We start from the raw sequence: 21973 nt of genomic DNA, 5'->3' as shown, positions 1-21973 counted from the left end.
GTCAGGAAATAGCTGGAAAGTAAAAATTAAATTGTGTCAGGATAGATAGTCATCGAGATGTACAGCATGGAAACAGAGCCTTCGGTCCAACCTGACCATGCCGAATAGATATCCCAACCAAATCTTGTCCCACCTGCCAGCACCCGCGCCATATCCCTCCAAACCCTTCCTAATCATATACCCATCCAGATGCCTCTTAAATGTTGCAATTGTACCAGCCTCCACCACATCCTCTGGCAGCTCATTCCATACACGTACCACCCTCTGCGTGAAAAAGTTGCCCCTTAGGTCTCTTTTATATCTTTCCCCGCTCACCCTAAACCTATGCCCTCTAGTTCTGCACTCCTCGACCCCAGGGAAAAGACTTTGCCTATTTACCCTATCCATGCCCCTCATAATTTTGTAAACCTCTATAAGGTCACCCCTCAGCCTCTGACGCTCCAGGGAAAACAGCCACAGCCTGTTCAGCCTCTACCTATAGCTCAAATCCTCCAACCCTTGCAACATCCTTGTAAATCTTTTCTGAACCCTTTCAAGTTTCACAACATCTTTCCGATAGGAAGGAGACCAGAAATGCACGCAATATTCCAACAGTGGCCTAACCAATGTCCTGTACAGCCGCAACATGACCTCCCAACTCCTGTACGCAATAGTCTGGCCAATAAAGGAAAACATATCAAATGCCTTCTTCACTATCCTATCTACCTGCAACTCCACTTTCAAGGAGCTATGAACCTGCACTCCAAGATCTCTTTGTTCAGCAACACTCCCTAGGACCTTACCATTAGGTGTATAAGTCCTGCTAAGGTTTGCTTTCCCAAAATGCAGTACCTCGCATTTACCTGAATTAAACTCCATCTGCCATTTCTCAGCCCATTGGCCCATCTGGTCAAGATCCTGTTGTAATCTGAAGTAACCCTCTTTGCTGTCCACTACATCTTCAATTTTGGTGTCATCTGCAAACTTACTAACTGTACCACTTATGCTCGCATCCAAATCATTTATGTAAATGAGAAAAAGTAGAGGACCCAGCACCGATCCTTGTGGTACTCCACTGGTCACAGGCCTCCAGTCTGAAAAACAACCCTCCACCACCATCCTCTGTCTTCTACCTTTGAGCCTGTTCTGTATCCAAATGACTAGTTCTCCCTTTATTCCGTGAGATCTAACCTTGCTAATCAGTCTCCCATGGGGAACCTTGTCGAATGCCTTACTGAAGTCCATATAAGCTATCAATCTTTTAAAATCCAGTTGTATAATTAACATCCATTTTAAAGAAAAAAAGAAAAGACTTGCATTTAAATAGCACCTTGCACAACCTCAGGATATACCAAAATGTTTTAAAGCCAAGAAAGTACTTTTTATAGTGCTGTTACGTAGGTATATCCTGATGGTAGTAATGATAATGATATATTATTGGCACAGCATTTGATTTACAGACATCAACATCTCAAAATCAGCAATATCTAATGACCAAATATGGTGTTTCTTTTCTCATCTCTCTGGCTGAGGGATAAATATTGACCTTGAAACCAGGGACAAAGCCCCTGCTCATCTTGGAAATAATGCTATGGGGTCTTTCATATTTAGCTGAGGGGATGGGATAGGATTCAACTTAATGTTTCATCTGATAGACAGCACCCTTACTGTGTAGTGCTTCCTTTGTACTGCTCTGGAGCGTCAGCTGCTTCTTGGGCTCCTGCCATTCTTGTCTGATCTAGGCCCATATGTAACCCTAACAACCAACACAATTGACTTTAGGGATGGGCAGATTGCCAGTAATACCTGCAACAATGAGTAAGTTGTGTTTTTAAAAAAAAAGCCAAAATAACTAATTTAATTAACCTGAGAAAATGGACAAACTTATTGTTAAATAGTAAAGGATTCCCATTCAGATGCCGCAGTAAAAAGATCAATTAAATTAGCCTGCAGTCAACACTGAAAAACATGCACCACTGCAAAGCAAATTCATATCCTTGTCAATACAAATATGTTTGGGTATCAGGCCAACAAATATGACACTCTTTCACATTGAAGCAGTAGGTTATCCTATGTACTGTATTACTTACAGTTCAATGAGAGAATATATTTTACAGAAAGGATATCATTGAGGCTCTGGGAAAGGTACAAAAGAGGAGGATACTAGAATTGAGTCATTAAAATTAAGGGAAGATTTAATACAGTAGATATAAAAAGGATGTTTTCGCCAATGAAGAACATCTGAATTCTCTATCTCTCTCCAGGTACTGTATCCCAAGATTGCCTGGCACTATACTCCTATTGATTTATGTTGATCAATGGTGATGGTTTGCTATTGCCATCTGCAATATGATTGACCAGCACCCTCTCTGGTTCTTACCATCAGGCATATTGGAAGGGTTTGCAGGTGATAATCACCTGGTTAGGCTACATTAAGTACCTTCCATAGCCTTCAAGTACCTGATGTGGAACTTGAACATTGAATTCTGGCTCAGAGACAGGGACACTTTCCACTCTGTCACAAGACCTCTATAGCAAAACGAGGAGCCATAAATATAAGATGGTCATTAATACATCTAAAAGGGAATGCAGCAGAAACTTCTTTACTCAGAGAAATCAGTATTAAAAGTAGATATCGTGAAGAGGACACTAGATGAACAGGAGGAAGAAAAAAATAAAATGATCTGTTGATCAGGTGAGCTGAAAAGGGAGGAGATAATTCTTGTGTGGTGCACAAAATCAGTTGGACTGAATGGCCTGTTTCTGTGCTGTTCTACATACACTGAATTTCCCAGGACCTTCTGATACTTAATGTTGAGTGTGGGCACAATCCTGATTGATTGGTCCTAAGATTAAACATTAACCATACAAGGCATAAGACTGTCACAGAGCTGCTTGTTCAGTAAGCTAAATTTGGGATACTTTCAGTGGTATGCTTCGATCTCAGAGTTGCGTTATTGCACAGTACAGCTATGTAATTGGAGGCCAGCAGCTATATAACTGCAGTATTAAACAAAACCCTCTCGAACTGACCATCAGGAATGTACAATGATATTAGTGATGGCTTGAATGCAGAGCTTAGGCCAGAGTAGGACTAATATGTCATGTCAGCTGATGAGAAGTTTTAGTGAAAAGAATAAAGCAGTAAATTTAGAGCTACTCCATGCGTGAGGTAGGAAATAAGATGCAAGTACAGTTAATATTCATAAACAGTAAGTTTTATTTATAAAGACAATGAAGTTGAATAGCTGGCATTCGATTCACCTCACTAAATTTCAGTAAGATGGAGTGAACTGGTAACTTGATATTACAGAATGAACTGTACTGGGTGAGCTAAATACCGTAGCAGTGACAATTTTGATGAAGTGACACATGTAGTATTTTTGTGAATGTTTGCCCTGTGCTTTCATTGATCTGTAATCTAGCATGTTGCTGGTTTTGTTGTATGAAATGAAAGCATACACAGGTTGCTCCATAAATATGCCTTAATGGAAGTGTGGAGTTTGTAGAATAAAGCAGCTTTCCATTCTGCATTTAATTGCCACTCACTGTTAGTAGATTAACAAGTGTGACAACTCTTGTTGAGTACTGTAACTATCAGTTAGTTTCTCTGGTATTAATTATTGTACAAAGTGAGGAATGTACAGTATAACTGAATGTTCCCGTGCACTTCTGTTGTGGATGAGTGTCAGAGAGTTAGGAAACTAAGGTTACATTTTTAAGATTTGAGATCAAAGAATTCTCCCAGTTTTATTTCTACCCACCCCCCCCTATATTTATTGTATCACTGTTGGGATGTAGGTTGCTCAAAAGACAATTTGACTAGAGTGGCATCACAGCCAAGGCTGTGACTGTCCTCAACTGATATTTAGACAGACAGTCTTTCTTTCTTTCTGTCTGTCTCTGCCTTCATTTGTATAAATATTGACGAAACCACATCTCGAATACTGTGTACAGGTTTGATCTCCTTATTTAAGGAAGGATGTAAATGCGTCGGAGGCAGTTCAGAGGAGGTTTACTAGATTTACACTTGGAATGAATGGGTTGTCTTATGAGGAAATGCAGGACAGACTGGACTTGTTTTCATTGGTATGCATTATTCTGAGCGGTCTTGACAAGGTGGAAGTGGATGTGATATTTCCTTTCATTCCAAAATGTGGGGGCAATGTTTCAAATTAAGGATATCTTTTTAAGACAGAGGATTAATTTTTATTTATCTCTGAGTAGTGTGACATTGGAACCCTATGTCACAGAAGTGCGGTGAAGTTAGGTCATTATTCTTAAGACAGAGGTAGATGGTTTCTTGTTAGACGATGGAATCAAAGGGTAGATGGAAATGTGGAAATCAAAAGACTGAGGTAAGACACTTTTATTGAATATGGAGCAAGCCAAGGGTTAACTGGCCTACTTCCACACCTTGTTCATATATTCAACCCTACAAGCTCACCGATCCTTATGCAACAATCTCCAGATTCTCTTGCTCCTTCTCTGGTCTAATGTGCACACCTTACTTCCTTTTTCCCACTACTGGTGGCTGCCCCTTCATTGTGGGGATTTTACGAAACGCTCTGGGAGGCAGAGATGAAAAGAACATTCAAGTTTATTCAATATATGCAGGTAAGACTCTTCAATAAAGAAGTCTCTTGCAAGTTTTAGTTATTGCACCCTTCAGGAAGCAGTGTTCTTGCTAATTTGATCATATTTTCTGTCTCTTCCTTCAGTTCTGCTTTATGCTATCTAGAGAAAGAAAAACAATTTAATTCTATTAATCCTTTATACTTCCCACATCACCCTCAGTTGCATATACCCCAGGGCTCCAGAATTTCCTCCCTAAGCTAATCGCTGGCCATGCTTTAAATCACCTTTTGCTTGGCTTGGTAACTATTTAGGAAGACTGAACTTTTCTTTATTCAATAATAGGATTATTATTGGCTAGACCAGCATTTATTATCCATCACTAATTGCCCTGGAGATGATAATTGTGAGCTCCTTCTTGAACACTAAAGTCCACAGGCAATTCAGTGTTGTTAGGATGGCTTGTGACCTGGAGGTCAACATGCAGGTGGTGATGTTTCCAAGCATTTGCTGCTAGGTGGTACAGATCGTGAATTAGTAAGGTGACATTACAGGTGTCATGGTGAGTTACTGCAGTGTTAGATTTGGGGGAATTCATGATCATTACCTAATAGGCAATTTTCAGCTCATTTATTGAGTTTAAGAAGCAGCAGTATAGATATGTTAACGGATTCAGAATTAGGAAACTTTCTGTGGAATGGTGGATACCTGGGTTTGGAGTGGTGGGGTTTTGTAGTCTTTGTTCTTCCCTTGAACTACTGGTCTTGTCCGGGAACTTTGCTTCTCTCTTCCAAACTCCTCCTGTAGATGTACTATATTCTGGGGGCCTAGCAATCTATGTTGTGTCAATGGCCTGTCTGAACTCTTTTGCAAATGACTGTAGGCGGTTACTCATGATGTCAGGATGACTCTTGTCCTTGTGCCTACTTTCATTTGAAGGTTAACTGTCATTTCTTTTCAGACCAAAACATGCTGTTCTTCAAAATACTGCACTGATGATAAGGCATGATAAATCTTTGACGTCCACTCAACAGAACATCATGACATGTGATTCTTGTAATCCTGTTTTCATGTGTTAGAGATTTGTTTTATATTTCTAGTTACTTCTGTGACATAGCTAAATGAGGTTGTATGCTATACAGGAAATACTAAATATAGAACATTAAAGGAATTCCGTTTTAAAGGGAGCCCTAATTTTCAACAAGTGCACTTTGTATTAAACATCTTGGGGCATTTCTCTAAGTTATTGGTGATGGTGATTTATTCTGTTTGATGGCACAATGCAGGTTCCAAAGACTCATGTGCACCAGACAATGAAATTGTGTACTATCATAGGATCTTTTCCTAGTTGTAATGTTCTATTGATTGTGTTATTCTTGTTATTCGCAGCATGTACATACAGGACCCAGGAGTGCCTTCTGACCATTCATTATACAAACGGATTTTCTATCTTGAAAGACGGACAAGAAGGAAGTATGCCAAAGCTGATTTGGCAATATCCCTTCGAGAAATTAAGAAACTCCTCAGATGACGGGGTGAGAATGCTCTTTCTAGACTTTGGCGGAAGAGATGGGGAAATTGTAAGTATCCTTGTTTGTCTGTTAATTGATATTTAATAATGAAGTTGAAACACTCCAGAAGTGACTGACCGAAAAGATCCAGGCTTTCTCTCTCACTGTTCCCATCTGGATTAGACATTTATTAATATCACTGTGTGGTTATCAAAAAATCTAGACGGTGGCTTAGTGGTTAGCACTGCTGCCTCACAGCACCAAGGACCTGGGTTCAATTCCCACATGTCTGTGTGAGTTTCCTCCCACAATCCAAAGGTGTGCAGGTCAGGTGAATTGGCAATGCTAAGTTACTCATAGTTTTGAGGGATATGTAGGTTAGGTGCGTTAGTCATTGGTAAACGTAGGCTAGGGGAATGGGTCTGGGTGGGTTGCTCTTTGTGGGGTTGGTGTGGACTTGTTGGGATGGTGCCCTGTTTCCACACTTTAGGGATTCTATTCTATCCTATATTTTAAGATGCTTCATTACATGACACAACTACCCTCCGATTTTAATAGAATTCCCAGGATGTTTTTTGTTTTTCTGTAACTTATTTTTATTATACAGTGATGTCATTTTGACTCCGATTCAATAAAACGTGTCTCGACATCTACATTAACTATGATCCATGATAAATGAAATTAACCTACCACAGGAAACCTACACAAAAGGTCATCAGTTTAACACGATAGAGGACAATATGTGTTACAGTCCTCAAACTGAAGGCTTACAATACCTACAACTAAGGGCTCCATTTTGATTTTTAAAGTTGAATAACATCTTGGTTAAGAAATTAATCACCATCACCATTTTCACTCACATTTTAGGCTATGTCTGGTAATGGCTAATATGTAACTGGGAACATAGGAGGAAATGAAATAATGGTTTAGAATCTGAAAATAAACTCTATATGCTGCAAGTTCTAATACGCATATCACTTCTATTTGTTGGGTCCTCTTGGCCAGACTCTCACCTTCCATTCTCTATAAACTTCAATCCATTCAAAGCTTTGTTGCCTATTTCCTAACTTACATCAAGTCTGTTCACCCTTGTGCCTGTGGACCTATATTAGCTCTTTGTCCAGCAATGTCTCAGTTTTAAAATTCTTTGTTTTCAAATCCCTCAATAATCTCCATCTCTGTAACCTCCAGCACTTCAAATTTGAGAATTAGACGTGCTTCCAAATCTGGCCTCATACACGGAACTGATTTCTTTTATTTCACCATTGGCAATTATATCTTAACCTGTGTGGACTCTAAACTTTAGAACTTTTCCCTAAATCTCTTTGGCTGTCTCTCCCTTTCCCCTCTCGACACTCCTTTAAAACCCTATGTCTGGTTTCTATGTTAGCCTGTTTGGCCAAGACTGGGGTATTGTGGGTATGTTCTGTGTGTGTTGGCACGCTTGCTTCTGTGTTTGTTTTTGTGGTTATGTTGTGGGTGGGCAGGGTAGCAGATCTATTTACCATACTAAGTCTTTAACCAAGTTTTTGGTTACCTATCTTTAATATCCCTATATGAAACTCAGTATCAGATTTTATCTGAGGAAGCTCCCATGAGGGACCATAAGATATTTTAAGTCGTTGATGTAAGCACTAGCTCATACTGTGTGTACCTTCACTAATAGCAACTGTATGAATATTCAGTAGAATACAAATGGCTAATTTCATAGCTTTATTTGGTGTCAGCATAAGATATTTTTCAAACGTCAAGCAAATCAGCTAATTTTTTTGCTGAGTCTTACTCACCAATACTGCTTTGGTCGGGGCATTGTTTTACATTATTGTCACATTTTGTTGAGATGTTAAAGAATTGCGCTTCCACTAGATTTGTAAAGGTATTGTGTCATTATTTTATTTTTGTTGTACACTTAAAGTCTTGCACCATCTGTAGAGAAAGAAAGAATTAAAGTACTGAAAACAAAAAATGCTTGAAATCACAGCAGGTCAATCAGCGTCCATGGTCAGAGAGCAAGCTAACATTTTGAGTCTAGATGACTCTTCATTAGATCTCGGAACTGAACACAGATGTTCCGCAGTCACCTGGTTTATGTTTTTTATTGTAGAAAAGGCTAACTATTGATACAAAGTTTAAAACGTTTAATTTTCAAAATACAAGGGACTTTCTCTTTGAGGTTAATAAAATAACTTTTCTAACTGTTTTGAAAGTTCTCTTTTAAAAACTCAAGTTTGTTATTTTGTTGTCCTTGTCTAGCAGTTGGATCTTCACTCGTGCCCGAAACCTATCGTTTTTGTCATTCATTCGTTCCTTTCAGCAAAGATTGCGCGACTTGGCTTGCTAGCCTGAAATGGAAACACTTGCAGGGCGAAGGAACTCTCCTTGGAAAGATCTTACACAACTGCTACGAGTCAGCCTGAGGGGGTGGTGGGAGAGTCTCTGTAAAGGCAGGAGTATTTAATCTTTAATAAAATCAGACAAATAGTTTATTTAATGGAATAGAGAAAGTTGTAACAATCTGAAGCAAACGTAAAAGGCATCTCGTTGCTTTTATAACAAGAAACTTTGTACAAATTTAGACTTTCATAGCACCATTGAAAACAATCATTGGCAGCAGAAAAATATTAGTATCTTTTCCACAAAATCAAAGGTTTTTTTAAAAAAAGGTTTGCAGCTATATTGTTAATTCTGTTTTGCCCATTATATAATTGAAAATATCTATCAGTGAATCTTTCATATAATTCAAAGTTTCAATAAGCAATCGATTAGATTTTATAAATATATGAAATGAAAGCAAAGTTTAATTCATATAGTTTCTTGTGAGAGAAATTGAAGCTTCTTTATTATGTTAAACTCAATCAAACAGTTGAGGTAAACGTTACACTTCATTGGCTTTGCTCAATTGTAAAGTTCTAATATGGTCTTGTGTTGGATGAATCTTGATTTGTGTTAAGTGCTTTTGTCATGTAAAACTAATTTGGAACTGTTAACGTTTTCATGAACAATAAGTCAATATTTAACTTTCAGCCAACACCACTAAAAACAAATTGTCATTGTTGAGGGTGCTTCTGTGCACAAATCAGCTGTTCCATTGCCAACATCACAACTATGCTGTTAATTCATAGGTGTACCTCTGATTGAAAATCAGAGATTCTGAGGCTGTGAAAGTAATGTTAGTGAACACAAGTCTTTCTTTTCATTAGTTTGACCATGTTCCAAATTATTGAGTTGTTGAGTTCTTCCTGGCAAAATGACTGGTTAATAAGTTTAAACAAATTGGGCCTAGAATTTGGCAGGGGCAGGTGAATCGTCAATTTTAGCTGTTTCCACTGAGGTAGGGTTTTTGTCCATTTTGTACCCCCATGTTCAAGTTTCCTTTCCATTGATATTAACCAATCCCAGCTAGGCAGGAAAATCTTTATTTACGAAGTGATCCATTTGAACTTATAGGTTTACGTCCAGGTTGCTTTGGGAACAACCAATAATAATTCAGAATGTTTCCCTTTAGTTGTAAAGGGTACCTTCTGATGATCCTGGATCAGTGGGGCTGGAAGAGCACAGCAATTCAGGCAGCATCTTCTGATGATCGCTATGTCCAGTTGCTATATTTGTGATAGAAAAAAAATGCATGTGCTTGTGCAGGAGGGAAAGAAATGACAGCACACAAGTAGGTAACAGAAGGTAGGAAGGTGGTACCTTGCCTCTATCTTTATTTATAGCGATGCTCAACAATTTTTACACTCAAAGGAACAATTCCAACTGATCTGATTTTTCATTGAAAAGCTGGTTTTTTTTATACAACTGGGGCCATTGTTATCCTCAGCAGATTGAATTATTAATAATTTAATTTTATAGGAAGGTTAATATGTTCCCTCCTCCCCCACCTCTCCAAAAATGATTATTGGTCTGGACTTAAATACTTAGTCAGATGTATAAGTTCTCTTGGCTACTATTGTTTAAACTAGAATTAGTTTCAACCATCATCGGTAGAATAAATTTCTAACATTTTAGCTGAGATTAGTTGCTCTTGACAGCAATGTGCAAAACTACCGTTAAACCATATTTTGGGTTATTCAGAGAAGAAGGAAAATGTAATGCAATTCAACATTTTAAATTATATTTAATAACAATTCAAATTGTTAATAACTGCCTATTATTGTACAGCATCTTAACATGGAATTTATAGACCGGATCTTAAAGCTGGGTAGTCTAAAATAAATGTATATTAAGATATTTTAATGATTAATTCAAGCATATTGCCATTGTAGCGCTACATTCTTTTCATGAAAATGCATTTACCTCTTCTGATATGAATATAATCACACAGGATTGTTATGAATGCAGTTTCCTTAAAAAGCTCAAGGTCACGAGATGAACGTAGAGAAGACCATCAGTCCATTTTAACCATGCAATGTGTGACAAAAACAGCAGAAGTTATATTTACATTAATTATGCCTTTAAAACAACAAAATGTTTGATGCACTTCATAAGAATCTCAGGAAATAGCATCAGACACTAAGCTCAAATGGAGAGATTGCAACAGGTGAACAAAAATTTGGTCAAATAGTTCCTCAAATAAAAGCAAAATAGATGGTTCTCAGATAACACATGTTCCAGCAGTGTGATTTGCTTATAATGTCACTGAGGAGTTAAGGAACAGTATTTTCGAGAATGCTTACCTGTGTTTGTAATAGCGCAATTCCAGCAGTGATTGTTTCGCGCGCTTCGTTCTGCAAGTGCAGCGACATCTGTGAAATTTCCGTGATGTTCTGCACATTCACCGAAAGAGCAGCTTTGAGAGCGATACATTGGGCAGCTTCTTGTGATAGGTATACTAGTCCTAGATTATCCCTTTTTTGAAAAAAAAAATGGAGGGGCAGAATACCAAGAATGTTAGCAAGAAGCATCCTGGTGATAAAACTGTGGGTGGTTATTCCAAACGAGAGGCTATAACACTGGAAGAGAAGCTAGATATTACAAGCATTTTGAGCTTAAGGAGCACAGTATGATACAGCTTGCTTAACAGGAATGAGGGAGTCTACCTTACGCACCATGATGACCCCTGCACCTGCATTAACAATATTTTTAAAATGTACTATTAAATTTTCTTTTGTTTCATTGATAAATGAGATTATACTTTCATTCAGGCAGTGCTATACTTTGCGTTAGAGTTTTCGATGATTTTTGAGCAATTGAGTGATATTTTTGCTGGACTGCCTCTAACATCTCTTTTCCCAGAGGCCCCATTGTTTATATTAAGCGGGGTTTTGCTGGAATACAACTGGTGTTACAGGAGAACTACCTGTACTGTGGACGCTGGAGAAACTCAGCTGGCTTGCCAACATCTGTGGAGAGAAAGCAGAGTAAATGTTTCACATCCAGGAATCCTCCTTCAGAGCTGAAAGATGTTCAAAAACATTGTCAAAAGTATATATTTTTTTTAAAAGGGTGAGGGAGGAGCAAGGGGGCAATGGTGGAAAGGCCCAGTGTAAAAGACAAAGGGTTTTTAATGGAAGTGAAATAGAAAAGGGAATGCTCAATGCACCTCTCCATCATCTGCCTCCTTCATCTTAGTCAAAAGCACATTAAAAAGAAACAATTTTCCAACACCTATCAGCTCAGAAGAAGAGCCATGCTGGACTTGAAACATTAAACTCTATTTTTCTCTCTTTTTACAAGGCTATTTACCAAGTGATGGCAATTGGGATTAAAATAGTTCGGTGGTTATTTTTGACCACTGTAGACTCAAACCCATTCTCTTGCTTTCTCCCCTGACCAATCAAGAACCCAACAATCTCCAATTTTAATACACTCAGTGACTTTGCCACACAGAAGGCTGTGGAGGCCATGAGTACCACAGATTCACCACCCTCTGGCTGAAGGAATTCCTCCTCATCTCAGTGCAAAAGGATCATCCCTTCACTGAGAGGCTGTGCCCTTGGGTCCTAGTCTCTCCTTCTAGTTCAAACATGTCCACGTCCACTCTACCCAGGCATCTCCGTATTCTGTAAGTTTCAATGAGAACCCCACCCCATTCTTCTAAAATCTATTCAAGTACAGACCCAGAATCCTCAATCATTTGTATGACAAGTCCTTCATCCAGGGATCATTCTTGTAAACCACTCTGGACTCCTTCCAACTCTAGCACATCCTTCTTTGGATACAGGGTTCAGAACTGGTCACAGTATTCCAAATGTGGTCTGGCCAGAGCCTTATCCAAATTCAGCAGTACATCTCTGCTCTTGTACTGTCAATGAATGCTAACATTATGTTTGCCTTCCTATCTGTCAAATGAACCTACATGTTAACCTTAAGAGAATCCTGAATGAGGACTCCCAAGTCCCTTTGTGCTTCAGATTTCCAAAGTCTTTCCCTAGAAAATAGTCTACGCCTCTATTCTTCCCAAAGTGCCTATCCTCACACCTCCCCAATTGTATTCCATCTGTCACTTCTTTGCCCACTCTCCTAGCCTATCCAAGTCCTTCTGCAGCCTCCCCATTTCCCTAACACTACTTGTCACTCATCTATCTTTGTCATCTGTACACATAGCAACAATGCCCTCAGTTGCTTTATTAATATACAAAGTAAATAGTTATAGACCCAACACTGACCACTGGTCACCAGCTGCCATCCTGAAATAGACCATTTTTTTCCCCCACTTTGCCAGCCAGCCAGTCCTCTATCTATGCCAATTACCTTGCCCCTAACACCATGAGCTCTTATCTTATTTAGTAGCCTCTTGTGCAGCACCTTCTCAAAAGGCCTTCTGGAAAACTGTTGAACTTGCTCATAATCTCCTCAAAGATTCTAACAGATTTGTCAGGCACAACCTCTGCTTAACAAAGTTGTGCTGAGTCGACCCTATTTTACAATGCACTTCCAAGATCTTAAAAGACAGAACTTAATATGTAGTAAAACAAACACAAATAGAAGTAATAAAACAGCACTAATTTATTTTGCAAAAACTAACATTGTCACTGCACTAAGGCTACATTGAATAATTCAGACTATTAACATGTCTTTTTATTTTTGACCACTTACAAATGTATACTTTAAATTATTCGCATTCTTCTCAATCTTTATAAGGCTTTTGTAAACCTAGGTCAGCTTTTAAAGTTACAGCCATTGTTTAGTTATATATTTTATGCATAAATTAAAATCCCCACAGCAACTAGTTTATTATCCATGTCAATTAATCCAGAAACACAAATATTAGGCTGCAGTGCTTCTAGCATTGGACAGTTGCAAAAGGTTAACATTGCTGACAAGTTGTGAAGAAAAGAAAGAATTCTCGACTCTTTTTAAAAGCAGTTTAAAACCAAAGGTTAATTTAAAGAAAAGAGCAAGCACAGAAATAGGAATTGTGTTTAGTTTTTCATCTGATGATTCAAAGTCAAATTTAATGATCAGTGCAACTTGTTCAAGCTTTTTTTTTTCAACTAAATCAGCATTACAAATTATTGTCTTTTTAAAATAACATTTGAGGTGGTCATCTGTTTAAAGGGAAACAATACTAAATACCACTAAGGCAATCAAGTTAGCATTCTTCCTAAATCCTAATTGCTATTTGACTTTTTTTAAAATAAAGAAAATGCTGTTTGGTAGCATTTTTTAGGATCTGAGCTGATCTACTTAAAGGTAACCTTTTGAGGTGAAAATTTGTAGTGATGTAACAAAAAAAAGACAATTGATGTATTTGTCTGATTGATTGTGATTCCAAATATTGTGAAGAATCAGGTGCGAAAAACCTGCTACAACAGCATAAGTTAAAGGGACAATACAAGATGGGGTCAGGGTTTGTTCGGGGTAAGGGGAAAAAAAGGCAGATTAAATACAGTGGACAAAAGTATACATACACCATTCAAGCAACATTATATTTTTAAGGACAGAATAATTGCCATCCAGAGGAAAAGAAGGCCGCACTTGTCAACAATTCCCATTCTGAGCAGGTACCAGTGTCCACGGTGTTTCCATGTTTACAAATTCCTGGGTTTAAAAAAAATCTACCAGACAATCATAATAGGACCTATCAGCCTGAGTGAGTTTGAATGACAAACTTATCAAATTCATGAGGGTGGTGGAAGTTGAGACAGTGATTTCAAGAGGAAATTGGATGGTCACTTGAGTGAATGAAACTTGCAAGGCATCTCAGATAGCTCTCAAGGAACTAAACTGATGGAGTTGCTCTACAGAGCCAGCATGGGCTGAATAGGTCATTTTCTGTGGCATAATGATCCTATAGATTTTTTTTTGTTGTTATTAGGCACTAAATAGTGAAGTGAAATTTGTAGTGTCAAAACAAGTCTGTCATTCAGTTCATCTGGTCCATATGATGTAACAGATGCCATGTGCCTCATCAAGTTTGCTCTTCCATTCAATGAGATCCTGGCAGATCTGATAATGCTGAACTTCACTTTCCTACCTTTTCTCCATAACTCTTACTGATAAAAATCTGTATATCTCAGCCTTGAATATATTTAATGGTCCAGCCTCTACAAGCCACTGTAAAGAACTCTAGAGATTCAGTATTCTCAAAAGAAATTCCTGCTCTATCTTAAATGGATGACCTCTTACTCTGAAAATATGTCTTCTACTTTGAGACTCTCCCACAACAGGAAACAACTGCTCAACATCTCCCCAGTCAAGTTTCTAAGAAGCTTCTGTTTCAAAAAGATCACTGCTTATTCTTCTAAACAGCAATTAATACAATCTGCTCAACCTAATCTCAAGAAAAATGCCTTCATGCCCAGAATCAATTTAGTGTGCATGAGGACTCTCAAATCTCTACTATTTTTCCGCAATTTAAATAATATGCAACTTCTCTATTCACAAAGTGTACATTTTCCCACATTATATTCCATCAGTGAGTTTTTGCCTTGCCAATATCCCTTTGCAGACTCTGTCACTCTCACCATTAACTTTCCAATTTTTTTTGTCAACTGCAAACTTGGTATATTGGCAAAATGCTATGTTCACATTCCTCCTCCAAGTCATTTATCTTGACAACAACTGTGGCCCCAGCACTGATCCTGATGGCACTGCACTAGTTACAGGTTGCCATTCTTAAAATGCTCCCATATCACTTACTTATGCTCTACAACTGTCTCGTCCCATCTGCCTTTAAAGAAATCTAAGCCTATTAAATTATCCTTCAGTTCCTTTCTCCCTGGTATTTATCTAGTTTTTCTTTAATGGAATCTACGCCATCATTTCTTCATGTGGTAGAGTTTGCATTGTCACTCGGGATAAAGATATTTCTTCACATGAAGAAGGATGTAAAAGGTTTCGAGAGGGTGCAGAAAAGATTTATGAAAATGATGCCAATGACGGGGTACTAGCTGGGGCTAGACTGAAAAAAGTGGAGGTTGTGCTTCTTAAAAGGTGGAGAAGATTTGACAAATGCTCAAAATCATGAGGAATTGCAACCACACAGAAGAGAGAGGGAGAGAAATTCTCTTCCCTTTAGCAAGATCAAGAACCAAAGGAGACAGATTCAAGGTGATTAGCAAAAGAACAAAAGGCATTGGGAAACATGTTTCAGCAGTGAATGGTGGAGGCACGTTCAACAGTGGCCTCAAAAGGAAATTAGATTCCCAGCTGGAGGAAAGTAAATGTCAGAGTTACAGGAAAAGGACAAAGGTGGGAAATTAGCTAAAGTGCATTCAACAGGTTAAATGGATTCTATTTACACCATAGACATCCTATTATTCTATTGATGAATAGTGGCCTTTAAATTCCAATTTTCTCAAGATAAAGGAATGGAAATTTTGCAACTATACAGACTTTTGGAGTAATATGTACAGTTCTGGACACTACTTCTTAAGCAGGCAATGTGGCCTTGGAAGGAATGCAGAATAGACTAACTAGGATGATACTGGGGCCTAAAACAAAAATTATACAGATTGCATAGTCCAGGTTTCTATTTTCCTCTGTATAGAGGATAACGAAGTGTTCTAATTGAAGTGTACATGATGTTTAATGGAGTTGTTGGAAAGGAATGACTCCTTTGATGTAAGAGTCTTGTACAGAGAGGCAGGCCATTCAGGGAAGATGTAAGGAAGTACTTCTCCATACAAAAGTTTGTGGAAATTGACAACCCTCTCTGGTGCGGGTATCAATTAAATTTCAAAATGAAGATTAATACACTTTTTTGAGGAATGGGGTAATAAAAGGTTGCAGACTCTAATGAATTAAAATACAGATCAACAATTACAGCACTAAATGACAGCAAAATAGGGCTAAATGACTTACTGTTCCTTAATCTACAGAAAAGCTAACAGTTACAGAATCTGACCCCAAAATCCTTCAGACCCATAAAATCTCATAGCAAAACCTAATTCAATTTAATTCAGTTGCAATGAAGCAGTAGTCTTTGGGCTGTTTCCAGCTGTACAATATTTTCAGTTCATAGAATCAAAGAATCTTTGTCAGTTTTTTTCAGGGGCTTGCTGGAACTTTTGAAGCTCTTTAACTTAACAAAGCCAGAGAACCTAACAAACATTGAGCTGTGGAGTGATAAACCTAAAACAAATTTGGTGAGGAAAGCAAGATGGGCAGATGAAACAAAAAAAAACAATAATTAAAGAAGAAATCTTAAAGCAAGGTTACAGGATGGACTTATTTTAATTATGATCTGAAAACATATGCATGTTATTTTGTTTTTGGAGCATATTTCCTTTAATGCATTATAATCGATGAATAAGCAAGGGAGATGGTTGATGCAAAGTACTAAGTGTCCTTTAATTTCCTGTGTTTCACCACACTGATGGGATGAATGTCTGTTCTTGCAATCTGTAAGGATTCCAAGTGAAAAGACAACTCAGCAGTCTCCACTGAAATCATCAGGGGTCTCATTCCCTGATCTTGCAAACTAGTAATCTCACTTAACATAGCCTATAATAATGCCCAGTGTAACAAATGTAAAGCATTAATAGCAATATAATTAGGGCTGTTTCATGAGCTAATGGATTAGACACATTGGTAGAGCAGTGTTAAACATGAGGAGAGACGGAAGGTAGCAGAAATTAAATTAATTAATTCCCAACATTTCAGTAAATAAAACTATTGCTTACATTTTAGGTTCTCACTGAGGTGAACATCTGGCAAGTGTTCCAAGTGCTCAAATTTGAATCTATTTGATTACACCAGACTTCTTTAATTACTTAAAAGTGAAGGCAAGTCTGGTGGGATTTGTGTTTCTGAAATTAGGGCAGCAGATGCATGGGACAAGCATAATCTACATAGTTTCCTTCAAGTCTATAAAGCCACTTAACATCCTGACTTGGAATTATATCACCATTCCATCAGTGTCACTGTATCAAAATCCTGAAATTCCTTTCCTAACAGCACTATGGGTGTACTTACATGCCAATGTCTATAATGCCTTAAAGGGCTATGAACAAGAATTACTGTTGTTCATTATCATTGGATAATACTAACAAGAGCAGTCAATGGAAATGCAACTATTCTAAAACAAAATTACATTACCGAGAATAAACAGAATAGCGTAACTAGTTTCTCATCTCTCATACATTAACTTTACATCAGTCAACCTTTACATGACCTTAACTTACAACCTCTTGCAGAACCACTGGGCCAAATTACTCTTGCAGAGATCCAGCAGAGACTGAATGGTACCCATCAATTCTACAACCATTCTGATTTGTCCCAGGCTGATATCCCTACTTGCATCATTCACTGTGTCTGTATATCTCCTCTCCTTTACCTTTACCAGGGCTTTGTAACAGTCAACTATCATAAGCCTGCTCAAATAAGTGTTTCTTAAAAACCTAATGCTGTTAATAATTTACTACTTAGACACTTCCCTAATTGTTCTAATCCCTGTTCAGTGTATGAATTCCCTCTTTCTCCTCTCTACTTTCTTGGCTGAGGTTTACAATACAATAAACTGTACATAAAAGCATTTTCAGTGTACTGGAAAGGAAAGTTGGCTGTATACTGTGCAGTTGATATTAACAGGTAGATATTTGGTAGATTCTCAAAATTTGCAGGCCAGTTAATCTCAGCCTTCCTGGTTGCTGAATTTAGAAAATCCATCATGTTTACTTGAAGCAACGGACTGCACAGATTCCACACATTCGGCATTCTACAAAGGGCAATGTGAAAGCAGCTAGGTGTAAACTGTTGTGTTACTTTAGGTTAAGATGAAATCATATCTAGCACATGCTCTAAAATCAAAATACAAATGTTGAGTTAAACACAAAAAAAAGGTTAATACCAAAGATTTCAGGAGATTTAACACCAGAGAAAGACAGATTTGGAATTAACTTACTGATCATTTACAAATGCTTCTTTATAGCATATCAATTATGAATTAGATTGATACGAGGATCCCAAGAACTTCATTAAAAATTATTTTCTCGAAGTGAACACAATTAAAATGACAAATTACTAGTTTCTCAGCAGTTCTACAAATCTGAGCTAGCATTTGCCAACAAGTATTTTGCTGATATACTGAATTACTGTGAAGCATTTAAAAAATTTGGACAAATAATCCACAGCTGATACTTTAATGTGCCTTCAGTTCTCATTTACAATATTAAGTACTGTGACAATTGCATATGGGATACAGTATATAGTGATTTTTAATATGACACCTATACAATCTAATAAAGCATTAAAGTAAACTTGGTCTTCGCAATAAATAATATTCACCGTTAACACCAGCAAAGATATATCATAAACTGAATAAAGACCCACTAATTAAATGTTATAAATCTATATAGTGGAAGGGGACTAAATTTTCAACTTTAATCTTATTGGTGGGCTCAGCAATTCAGCAAAACCAAGGAAAAGTTACGTCAGTTTTCTGAAGGATCCAGCTTTCCAACTCTAATATAATCGAGAAACAGTTAATGTAAAAAATGCAATTTGGATTTTGTGAACTGCTGAGTGTTATATACGACAAAACATTGTCCTGCTCATTTTCTGTACTTTTTACTTAATAAAATAAAATGAGACTTTTTCCTTAATTTCAAGAATATGCTTGATAAATTGATTGTATATAAATGAATATTGAATAAAAGATTATCAAAACTTTATTTCTGTGTGTTCATTTGCTTCTTTACAGGAGTCTTACTTTGAGTCACTAGATTTCAAATGCACTTTACAGAAAATGTGCACAATTTTACAGCACAATCAATTAAACAAAAATCACTATGTTGGAAATGCATGTTCTTTTGACCAGTTATTTCAAATTTTTGACCAACTGCCCTCCACAGATCAAAAGCTGGACAAGTAAATGATCTGGGTACACCAGAGGGACATTTTCCAAAAACATTTTTGAATTCACATAATATCACATCTAGTCAAGTGCAGGATAACTGCCTAGAGTAATTTAGACCAAGTCCAAAGCCTCAGTCCAGACATGGTACAAATGTGACAGATTCAGGTTCAGCTCAATGATGGCTGTTAAGTAAATCGTATGAGATTGTTCCTAAAGATTTATTTATTGCCCATTGTCTTCATATTATTTCTGCATTAACATTACAAATACAACTGTTTCCTAGGTTTAAGAAAAAGCCCAAAACAAGAGATATTGTTTGAGAACAGCCTGTAGAATTCTCCATTTACAGATGATGCTCTGGATGTTACTTGGACTGCTTTCTCCCATACTTTTTAGCTGTTTCATATTTTAAAACAATGATCATCAGTTTAGATATATTCCAGTTTTTATCCTTCATTTTTCAAATGGCTGTCAACAATTTGGATTTTAAAATGTTTAAGTTATTGGAGATGTTGAGGGAAAAGAAGAGTAGAAACAAGAAATAGCATTAAAATAATACTAGAGACTTCTAGTACATATAAATGTACAGATTTCTACGTTAAGCTGCAGCATTTGTTTTGGAAAACCAGAATAGAACATTTTCTATTCTGAGAGCTATAATAAAGGGACACAGGATGCTTCTTAATTGTTCGGCTCAGATAATATTCAAAGGCTACTTAACAAGATGTGGTAAGGAAGGGTCACATTATAATTCTTCATTAAAAAAAAATCACAAGAATGGACTTTGTCCGATGATTACTACTTTCATACCAAAGCAGGGCAAATCCTATATCTAAAAGAGGACAGGGAAGATGGCCTCCATTTTAAGTTAATTCGGTTTTTGGTATTTGGGTGCTTGCTGTCATGACTTTTTTTTGTTTTTGAAAGCTTATAAAGTATTTCAAAGTCATTTTACATTATTTAACAAACTAGATTTTGAAGCAGCTGGCATACCTACAGCAACTGATAGGGTGGATTTATGGCAGTTTTGTTCCGTCACAAGTCATGTGGTTTAAAATGGATCAGGTAAAAACCAGCATGTTTTAGTTTTAAAATTTAAATATGGTAAAAATTTAAGATTAAAATCTTTAACTGGATTATATATGCCTTCGGAATGAAATGCACAGTTTCAATACAAATATAAAAAGCAAAATCTCAATTATTCTACTGGCCTCGAAGTATTTCAGCCTTCAGAATAGAAACAAAATTACTGATGTTGCTATGTAACACAATTAAACATGTTTTTATATTTGGGTTACGTTGTATTCTTTCATGTGAAGAGCTCTTCGGTGAAGTCCCAGCAGACTGAGTAAGAGTTTCCAGTTAGAGTTCCTGAATTTCACTTCACGTCAGTTTTTTCTAACACCCAGTCAATCACCTAGACAAGAAACAGCAAACAGATTTGATGGAGAAATTTGTTGATTGCCATCCTGCAGTCTGTGTGTAGACCATTGCTTTACATAAGGTGGCAAGAAATTATAGGTATATAACACCTTTGACACAGTAAATATCACAATAGGGTGTTTTATGGAAGTTTTTGTTTAGTAAAGGAATAAATAAGCCCTTTAGTCATGGTGAGGGAGTTTGAAAAGAGGACTGAAAGTTGATTGAAGAGTTTTCAGAAATTTTTGTTTATACTGAAAGTTAAATGGTAACAAGAGATTTAGAGAGACAGAGTTATAGCTAAAGGTTTTCTCACCAATATGAAAACAACAACAGGAAGAAAATGATCAAAAGGACTCAGTAGAAGAATGAAAGGATCGAGGTCTTGTGGACAGTGGAATAATATTATGGAACTACTTGGGGAGAATGAGAAGTCAATAATTGCCCTGCAAGGCAAAAGCAATGAACAATTAGTTGGAGCATGAACAGTGGAGGTTAAAGGCTGACAAAAAGCTATGTTAAGTCTATCTCGTACAAAGGTCAGTTGCAGTGGGAGGGTTACCAAATAGAGGACATAGATGATGTGAGGTTTAAAGTTGTTTGTATAGGATACCAAGGACTTTAATTGCTTGGTTAAGAGAAGCTGATAGGGAGGAGAATAAAGCCTTCCCAACTTTCAAGCTTAGGAAACCTTATACTCATCCATGAGTGGAGATCAGACAGACAGCTTGAAAGAATAGAATTAGTCACAGGGTAAAGGAAGTAATGCAAAGTAGAACAAATCATAATTTATAATAGTTCACACCATGGAATTGATATTAGCAAAGGAAAGCATATAAGTGCATGCAGGGGACATTGAACTAAAAAGCCAACATAAGCAAGCTATTAAACAGGAAGTAAAATATGACAATGTAAAAATACTTCAAATCATATGGTACTATTACATCTTATTTGGTTCTTGAAAGTAATTGAGGTTTTCCTCATTGCCCGATATAGAAACACTGATGTCTTCTAGGCACAGCAAAACTTTACAGGAAAAAAAATTACACAACTTTCAGAAGCAACTTAAACACATGGTCTGTTAATTCAGATTAAATTCATGAACTAGACAAAGGCTTGTGAAGCATTGCTCCACCGTGACCTGAAAACCTAATTTTCCAAAAATGAAGGTTTATGGTGTGTTTAATTAATTTCTTCATAAAGTTATTAATTAGAACGATAGCAATTCAGCCAGATTATTTTA

General features: G+C 37.1%; 2 protein-coding genes across 4 annotated transcripts in view; one reads left to right on the top strand and one right to left on the bottom strand.

Moving 5' to 3' along the window:
- sntb1 (syntrophin, basic 1) overlaps positions 1 to 19123 on the top strand; it is a 126964-nt gene extending 107841 nt beyond the window's left edge. The window contains exons 7-8 of the mRNA XM_043688683.2: positions 5944 to 6134; positions 8319 to 19123. Of these exons, the coding sequence (XP_043544618.2) occupies positions 5944 to 6134; positions 8319 to 8411 (284 nt within the window). The 3' untranslated portion in view covers positions 8412 to 19123. The remainder of the gene's footprint in view (positions 1 to 5943; positions 6135 to 8318) is intronic.
- The window catches only part of mtbp (MDM2 binding protein), a 77937-nt gene continuing 74542 nt past the window's right edge, over positions 18579 to 21973 (bottom strand). For all 3 annotated transcript variants that reach the window (XM_087986199.1, XM_043688680.2, XM_043688681.2), the window contains one exon: positions 18579 to 20725. In XM_087986199.1, the coding sequence (XP_087842325.1) occupies positions 20687 to 20725 (39 nt within the window). In that variant the 3' untranslated portion in view covers positions 18579 to 20686. The remainder of the gene's footprint in view (positions 20726 to 21973) is intronic.

Source organism: Chiloscyllium plagiosum, unplaced genomic scaffold (assembly GCF_037043375.1).
Source record: "Chiloscyllium plagiosum isolate Xiang-an unplaced genomic scaffold, Cpla_swu_hap1 HiC_scaffold_4, whole genome shotgun sequence".
NCBI lineage: Eukaryota > Metazoa > Chordata > Chondrichthyes > Orectolobiformes > Hemiscylliidae > Chiloscyllium > Chiloscyllium plagiosum.
The sequence above is the reverse complement of the archived record's forward strand: the minus strand, read 5'-3'. Positions and strand labels throughout refer to the sequence as shown.